This window comes from Tasmannia lanceolata, unplaced genomic scaffold (genome assembly GCF_043159265.1).
Source record: "Tasmannia lanceolata isolate RefF3 unplaced genomic scaffold, GAP_Taslan_0.1 ptg000006l, whole genome shotgun sequence".
In the NCBI taxonomy this organism is placed as follows: domain Eukaryota; kingdom Viridiplantae; phylum Streptophyta; class Magnoliopsida; order Canellales; family Winteraceae; genus Tasmannia; species Tasmannia lanceolata.
This window is the reverse complement of record NW_027518683.1, coordinates 17,951,953-17,960,841: the sequence shown is the minus strand read 5'-3', so window position 1 is coordinate 17,960,841 and position 8,889 is coordinate 17,951,953. Positions and strand designations below refer to the sequence as shown.

General features: G+C 38.1%; 2 protein-coding genes across 2 annotated transcripts; one reads left to right on the top strand and one right to left on the bottom strand.

Annotated features, from left to right (window-relative positions):
• Window positions 1–334: 334 nt before the first annotated feature.
• Window positions 335–4,032, bottom strand: LOC143878451 (myosin-M heavy protein). The gene is made up of 7 exons (XM_077380741.1): window positions 3,718–4,032; window positions 3,349–3,601; window positions 1,778–1,975; window positions 993–1,677; window positions 760–869; window positions 585–644; window positions 335–477 (listed from the first exon to the last, which is right to left on the bottom strand). Exons 1-7 carry the CDS (start codon window positions 3,892–3,894, stop codon window positions 422–424), a joined length of 1,539 nt encoding a protein of 512 aa, XP_077236856.1. The 5' UTR covers window positions 3,895–4,032; the 3' UTR covers window positions 335–421.
• A 2,289-nt stretch (window positions 4,033–6,321) lies between these two features.
• LOC143878450 (L-type lectin-domain containing receptor kinase VIII.2-like) lies at window positions 6,322–7,682 on the top strand. Its single transcript, XM_077380740.1, has one exon. The coding sequence runs from the start codon at window positions 6,461–6,463 to the stop codon at window positions 7,514–7,516; it is 1,056 nt and encodes a 351-aa protein (XP_077236855.1). The 5' UTR covers window positions 6,322–6,460; the 3' UTR covers window positions 7,517–7,682.
• The last annotated feature ends 1,207 nt before the right edge of the window (window positions 7,683–8,889 follow it).

The window sequence follows — 8,889 nt, the reverse complement described above, 5'->3', positions numbered from 1 at the left end:
ATTTTTTAACTCGTTTTAATATTATCCCGTTAGTCAACTAACAAATCTAGGATCTTTCATTGTGAAGCAGTCTTATTTTTTAACTCGTTTTAATATTATCCCGTTAGTTGCGTTCACTAGTTTGCAAGACTATCTACCTCAATTGAACCCAAGCATCTGCAAGATTTTGTAGGTTCTAGAACTTAAAAAAGAAACCAAGGTTCCAAACAATCATTGTGAAACAGTTTGCTGGCATTAGATAAAACTGTATATCTGAAAAGGTTACAAAAAAATTAAGACAATAGGAAAACTAGAACTAACAAAGGTTTCCAAGGGTAAAGCAATTTGATTAGAATTATGAACAGATAGGTAACATCTCCTGTTGTTAAGTAATTGCAGATGAACAAGGTCAGCCTGAGAAGTAATATCGATTGACAAGTAGCTAGTCTCTTGCATATGAATTCTCTTGTTCCAGTGAACAGCTCCTTAGATTTTTAACTGTTATCATATCAAATCCAAAACACATTTCAGTGACTCAAGAATATCAGAAGAATCATGAGCCGAACAAGGGTAAGGGAAAGAGAAAATCAAGATATTAGAATTACCAGGGCTAACAATTTGTATGCATTTTGTTATCGATTTCACTGACATCAGAGAATCTGTTCCTGTTAATGAACAGTCAAACAAAAAGTTTAGATTTACAAATTAAAGAATTTGTTACAAAATATAAATGTGCCCTTATAAATGGAAAACACTAAACAAATAAATGAGGTTTGTTACCTTGTCTATTCATGTCCTTCTCAGAAAGAATTGTTGTTAAAGTTGAGTGAGGAGGCTCAAACAAAGCTTGATTTGCCTCCAATATTCCAATTCCTGATTCATGTCCAAGCCTGTGGTTGATTCATGATAAAAGGTATTACAAAATGATGAAAACAAAAGTGGGTTGCAAAGAGATTAGTATAGGAGAAAGAAAATTCCAGAATGGCCAATACAAAATCAAAGGGAACTCATACCCATTGATAATGTCAGCAGGAGGATCCATGTTATGTAGAGATTGGGAACTTAGTCCTTCATTCTCGAGATCAAAATCAACTAATAGTTCAGATAATGAGAAGTCTGCACCGAAAATATCAAAATTAGGAATATCGATGTCGAACATGTCTCCTATTTCGGTAACATCTCCAGAGGTAGAATTATCAGAAGCAACTGGTTTTTCCGAGCTAATCAGCGCATTAGAATCATCAAAGTCTAATCTTCCTTTTATATGATCCCTTTTACTCAACCTTCTTGGATTTGATTTTAAGGGAGATGTAGAAACGCAATGGCTCCTCTCCACAGAATAGCAACCCTTATGTTTGAGAGGGCTTATAACAACTGTCTCCGAAGAAATTACATGACAGTTGGTCGGAGTTATATCCATAAAGTTGTTACTATTAGTAGAATTAACAAGAGATGAATCCCCCATTGGAGAGACTGATTTATCAGCTTGAGAAGGGAATGGCTGAGGAGGTGTCTTGGGACCAGAAGAGTCAGTTTGTGACTGAGGGGACTGTTTGAATAGGCTCTTTGAAACAGACGATCCTTGAACTGAAGACCCATTTGGAGGATAATTACAACTTGTTGATTGAACAACAGAAAACTGCATTACAGTTTTGCAAGCACCATTTATGTTAGTTGCTGGTAAGGGCGTCTTAGTACCTGCAAGGAATAACAATGGCACAAAAAAAATATTAGAATTCAGATGAGCAAGAAATATGCTTATACTGAATATGTAGCAGAAAATATAATGATTGCTTACCTCCATTGATTGGTTGGTTGGTGGGTAATTGAGTGTGCGATTTCTTAACCGATGGCAACACATCAGGAACAAGCTTGGAGCCTTTTCTCTTCTTAGACGGAACGTTAGTGATTGGAGTCAAGAAATTGGAAGGCTCAGAAACAGCCAAAGGGTGCATAGGCATAGAATTTGCAATAGGTGTGTTGTACATGGGATAAACTGCCAATGCAACATTGCAAACCAAACACATTTAGCCCTAAGGAAATTGGACATTTGGAACTGATTTTGGACTGTTTAAAAATTGTATAACATGTGCAAGCAAGACATTGTTTATAAAACCCTGAAGCTGTTTGTGGATAAATTGTTTATAAAACCCTGAAATTACTCATTCAAAAAGACTCAAAGAACCACAATGTGGTTTGTCACATGTGTGTTGTACATGGGATAGACTGCCAAAGCAACATAGGAAACCATTCAGGCCTAAGAAAATTGGACATTTGGATCTGATTTTGGACTGTCTACAATTTCTATAACATGTGCAAACAGAATCTTGTTTATAAAACCCTGAAATTGTTTGTGGATAAATTGTTTATAAATTACCCATTCAAAAATAATTAAAGAACCATAACGTGGTGTCTGTGGCCTTGATATACCTTCACTTAATATGAATCTGTTTACGCACCATTATTTGTTTTTCTACATTTTAAGCTAAGCTCAATCTTGGGTTTCGAATTATCTCTTTGCATAATCAAAATCATTTAACAGTTTACAAAAGTTACAGGGGAAAAACTTCCAGATCGCACCTTTCAATGATGAAAACCAAACAAGAACAAAAAAAAAAATTACAATAATAATAAAAGTAAGGTTGCAACTTGGGTTGGGTTAAACCCAACCCAAAAATAACCAGTCAGGTTCAGAAATCATGGGTCTTAGGTTGGGTTGGGTTGGGTCGTAGGTTAAAAAAAAACCTGACCCAATCTTGGGTAGGGTTGGGTTTAAAGGGGGGAAAAAATGCAAATCCAAAACGCAACCCGACTCTTATAGGTGTACTATAACTTTCTTAAATATCTCTTGAATAACATGGCAAATTATTTTCCAATATATTGATATAATTGTTTTAAATGAGGTGATCAGGTTTGCGATGAGAAAAAATAATTTCCTTCCTTAATTTATGCACTTGATCACATAAAATTAGAGATTTTTGGTGTCAAGATTTGTTGTTTGTTACAATATTTGAAATTAGTCACTATCTTAAGCTAAACAACAAAAACCCAACTTGACCCAACCTGAGAAAGGGTAGGGTCAGGCTTATGAATCTCAGGTTTTCCCCAAAATAACTAGACCAAGGTAAATTACTAGCGCAGCGTAGGGTAGGGTTCCTGAAAAACCCGACCCGCCCAACACAAATTGCAACCCTAAATAAAAGCAACCAATTTCTTGATTGTGGGTGAACCACAAAATCATGTTTCCAGTAACGAATCACATCTCAAAATTTCTCTCAATATGAAAGAAATCACTGTATAATCTTTCAGCACACAATTAGAGTCACAAATGCACAAAAACACAAAAACAAGTCATCTAGAATAGTATACCTGCTGGAGGCCCCTTTCTCATATCAATCTGAGAAATTGGAGTTTGCAATGCTGGAACAGTACAAGGTGGTGATCCATCCATTTTGGGCATCTGAGAAACATTTCCAGCCAAATTATAAGCTTCCATCACATTCTGCATACCTTGCAAAAGCACTTCCACCCTATACTTCTCTTGATCCACCATCAGCTTTTGCTCTTTCAACCTTATGTACTCTTCCAAAATAGCCCCCAAACTCAACAAATTTTTGGGCGCCTGTATGTTGAAAACCAGAAAACTAATTAGACAGAAAAATGGGAAAAACCCCACACAAAAAAAAAAAAAAAAAAAAAAAAAAAAAAAAACATAAGAGAGAGAATCACAAGACATACCTCTTTCCCCTTTGTTTTAGAGATGAGGGTTGAGGCTTCAGTTCTGAAAACAGAAAGGGTTTTTGTGTAATTGTTTTCGGATAGATATCGGTCGACTATGAAGGCTATCTGAATGGGTGTGACCTTTCCCGCCGAGAAATCCTCTGGTTTTGTGGGTTTGTTGTATTGTCTCCCCATTTTTGCAGAGAATGGGAGGGAAAGGGAGAGATGAATGTAGAATGTAGATCCAGAGAAAGAAAAAAGAAGAGGGTTAAAAAGAAGGTGAAGAGAGGAGAGAAAGCGGGAGTTTTTGAAATTTCAGGGGGAGAAAACGTGGAGGAAGGCGCGGGTTAAAATGGCAAGATTTGGAGAAGTTTTGACTACTCCCTCGTGCTTTTTTAACTTTCCCTCCTTTGAAAGGTGAAGTTGATGGGTGTAAATGGAGCCAGGCTGTCCGATGGATCTCAAGGATCCGAACATTAATAGATAGGAATCATGGGATTTGGGTAGGCAAATGTATGAAAATGGGGATTTGCTGCGGACCATCGGCCAGCAGATGAATTAAATCAATACGACAAGATGTGTGGAGAAGTGTGCTTATGTGGCTGCTCTCTCATTCAATAGTGGGCCTGCTGAATGGCTTCTACGATGGTCCCTAGCAAATCCCTTTATTTAGGCCTATTTATGAGGGGTGTTTTTTAAATATTAAAAAATCCTTTCTATCTCTCTCTCCCCCCTTAACTCAAAGCACTAATTATGTAGAACTTAAGTAGACATAGGAATATACGATACACGGATGGATAGTTCGATTCGAAATAAACCATGAACTAGACTTAAAAAGTAGGGATTTGCGAGCGTAAATCACAAGGCATTTCGCGGATGGTCTGTTGCATGTCAGAGCAGTCACTTCGTTAGCGAGGACAAAATCTATGAAAAGTGAGCCTATGTGGCTACTCTGACATGCAACAAACCATTTGTGAAATGCCTCCTTTTGCGATGGACGCTAGCAAATCTCTACAGAGTTTGATCCGAAAAGCACTTCGAAAAGGATCTTATCGACAAGGGGTCCAAACCGATAGTTACTAAGACATAGGTGGATTTGGTCTGAAGTGAACCTGAAGACATCTCGAGTGAAGTTGACTGGGTTTGGACATTGGAACCCCTGCACAAAGCACTAAAACACACAATTAGCAGGGGGTGTGGCAAAATCAATTCCATGGTCTTATATTTCCACAGCCCCTGTTTGATATTTCCACACCCCCTGTTTTCTATTGATATTAGTGATTTGCAGAGGAACCTCCTGCGCAACGTTGCGGAGCCAAGTTTTGTTCCAGACATTGTTGAGTTTTCTTTCTTCCATGTTCAAATTTATAACAATCCACGACCAAAGGGTTCATCGTAACTATCATCCTAAAGACCAACAATGGGTTCCACATAGAATATATATGTGTAGTCTAGATGGTTGATGGCTATTTGTAGGGCAATCCATGTGGTCCTATTCTCACGTCTAATGAGCATCATATCTATAAGATTAGAGCAACAAAAATCAATGGTTTAGCTTCACTGGGGCATCCCAACCTGAAGCTACAAAAAATCGATGCTTTAACTTTTCTTGATAATCAGAGCAGTTTATGTGGCAATCAGAGCCGTTGAATCCTTCTCACGCGAAGCGCATCAGCTCCTCTGCAGTCATAGATACACTGAAGCTGGCTGTCCCAAGTTAAAAAAGGGGGAAACCTATACCAATTCTAATCAATAAGATATACGAGAATATAAATTTATGGAGCATTAATTAGTAATTAGTAGAACCTAATTGTATTCGAAAAAATCCTTCCACACAAGAAAAGTATTCCAATGCATGACCCAACTGTATTTTGATGGGTAAGAGCTTTTTGAGAATTGAAATAATCTTCTAACAGCCCTTTAAATACTAAACGATAAGATGCTTCGCTCCTCTTATCAAACCATGGTAGTGCTGAAATCATGTCCCTAAACTTTATAGTGTTTGGAAAACTTATTTTCCATATAAATTTTTTCCCAAATCAAACTTTTTTCTTGTTTTCATGAAAAGCTGGAAACTATTTTTACTCTGCAATTTTATTTTTCATTAAATATTTCTACCACGAAAAAAATAGGGCGGTGATAAATCGACTCCCCAAATGGATAAATTAACTCCCCATGTTTCAATCTCTCTACTCTTTCTCTCTCTAACCTAGAGGAGAGAGAAAGACACACGGGGAGTCGATTTTTCACTCCCCAAAAAATATTAATTTCCATAATTTTCTTTTCCCTAGATCTCTCCAAATATGTTTGATAGATCAAGAGAATTGGTCATTACATGATCAACGGCCTATTCACGTCCACGTGGCATATGTGGTCCGCAAGAGTGGGGAAAAGCCTAACACAGCCACTTTTTTTTTTAGCAGTTTCCAAGAAAAAACACAAAGCATGCGCATCTTACTTTTACCGAAGTGTTACTTTCTATATTGCGCACAGAGCGCAACAAAGAACCTTGCTAGATTGCGCAACAAAGAACCAGGCACAAAGGACAAGAGACAGTGGGGTGCGTTTGTCGCACCATGCGCAAGTTAGGCTCCCTCTTGCCTCTTTTTCTTCCATCAAATGCCCCTTTATATAATCAACCTTCTATCCAGACAGAGATTGCGAACTTGCAGAAGAAACACTAGTTAAAGCACTCAGAAAACCCTAGCCCTAACCCTAGCACTAATCTACAAACCAGATCGAGCACTCTCCCCGTTCGGAAATGGCGATATTCTCACTCTCCAGATACTCCTTTTCCTTCATCTTTCTCGTTTTCTACTTCCTCATCCCCTTAACTGCAAAACACATATCCTCATTCTCGTTTACAAAGTTCGAGAAAAACCCTAACTTTGATTCTAAGCTCGCTCTCTTCGGTGACGCCGAGATTTCTGGTCAAGATTCATCTGTTAAAATCACTCGACCTTCGAGTTCAAGCTCAGGGCGGATCATGTACAGAAACCCTATCAAAATTTTCGATTCAAACCCTAGAAAGCTGGTATCTTTTTCGACATACTTCTCGTTCTCTATCTCGCCTGGAAATGGCGATGGCCTTGCTTTCATCATTCTTCCTGGTAATTTTCATTCGGAATTACTCAAGGGGCGCTCGTTTGGGCTTTCGCCTGGACTAGGGTTTTTCGCAGTTGAGTTTGATACGTTGATGGATGTGAAATTCGAGGACCCAAATGGAAATCATGTCGGTATTGATATTGGTAGCTTTGTTTCTGCTAAGACTAGAGATGTTTCCACTGTCAATTTGATGTTAAACAGTGGAGAGAAATTGCATTCTTGGATTGATTATAATGCGAATTTGAAAGCGTTGGAAGTTCGGTTGAGTAAGTCTGGTGTTGTTAGGCCGTTTGATCCGTTGGTTAGTTATCGGATCGATTTATCAAAACTGTTGAAGGATGAGGTGTTTGTGGGTATAAGCTCTTCGAGCACGAATTCTACTCATACTAGTAACTTGTATTCATGGAGTTTTCTGTTAAAAGATTATCTTAATGTGATGCATTCGGAGCCATTAGATCCTCGGGCATTTTTAGAGCACAAAAAGCCTCAGTCAGGTCATTGGAGAAGTGATGCTTTCTTGAGAATTCTCGGCGCTATACTATTTGGCTCTGGATGTGGGGCCATGGTTGCGGTTCTTGTGTTGTTCATATGGTCGGTCTTTGTTGACAGGCGCCCACTGGTACCAACAGAATGTCCTGTGCATCCTGTGGATTTTGGGTATGAAAAGATCATAGCCATTGGAGAGAAAGGCACGCAAGTCGGTAAGAAGTAGCGGGCGTTGGGCATGCTTTCACTGTTGTAAATTTGTGTTCTTCGAAACTACGTTTTGTAATTTATAGCATTGTTGTAATTTGACGAGTAATGTTGTTATCAATGCATATTCTCTAAAATGGCAGTAAAATTGTGAATACAAATTTGCTGCTTTTGCATTTCCTTCTCATTTATTTATTCGAAGCTAAGAAGTGGGGAGGACATAGATGGTAGTGTTCTTTGTTGGACCGAACTTCAAAATTTATACGAAATCAAGTTAGAAACGACTCGTTATACTACTTTGGCATTCGATGTAAATGTTATCTTGCATGTTCCTTTCTAGATGCAGGTATAATTGCCTTTTTAATTTACCATTTGACCCTGCCTATCATTCTTTTGCTCCTTTCTAGCTGCAGGTGTAATTGCCTTCTAATTTACCATATGATGCTCCCCATCATTCTTTGATTTTGTATTGATGTACATCAACACCAAAATCATTCTTTGATTTGGTAAGAAACAAGACACAATTCTTCGCCACCATTGTCATTTCCTACCCATCCAGAATGGAAATACTTGTTTTCAATGTTTTTGAATAATAACAGAGGGCATTCTTATGGTGGATAAAGAGGTACTAGTTGGTTTTTCTACTCATTTGGGGTAAAAGATGTGGCTGAAGCTGAAGATCTTGCTCTTCTCCAACGTGTTATGGCTTATGAAGATCATTTTGATATCCCCATGTGATTGAAGGAGAGGCAGTTAGTATAATTAGATGGATGAAGAATGAGGGATTCGTAACAACTTTAGGATTCAATGTTCCGAACTGATCAAGCGAAGAATTGAGAACACTACGCTACAAAATAAATAGTTGTAGACCGATACTAAAGATAAGAAATAGATAATCAACAATAAAATAATAGGAAATAAAAATTAATTAGCTCAAGTGAAGATGAACGAGATTAGCATCTTTGGACCAGCCTGTGCGTGATTGCCTAACAAGAGTGATCGAAGGATTCACTCACTCTAATTAGATGGATGAAGAATGGGGCAATCTTTTTGTGATGACATGCAGACACTGTCAGAAGTGATTATTTAGAAGTGCAAAGTTATTCATGTTTCATTCAGTCATGACCACAATGAAGGAACTCGGAGGCAGATTGCTTAGGCCGGAGAGAGGGGGGCACTGTGGAAGGAGCTCGTTGTTTGTTTTCTTTTTTCTGTTACCTTATGTATCTGTTCATTTGGGGATTTGCAGTGTTGGCCTATTATTCTTGTTGTCTCTCTCTTCAATAAAGCTCGACATGGTTAAAACAAGAAACTATGGAAGAGTTAATTGACTTTAAAACAAGCAAGAATTAGGTCTTTGTTTGTAACTATGCAACATCTCCTTGAGGGTGT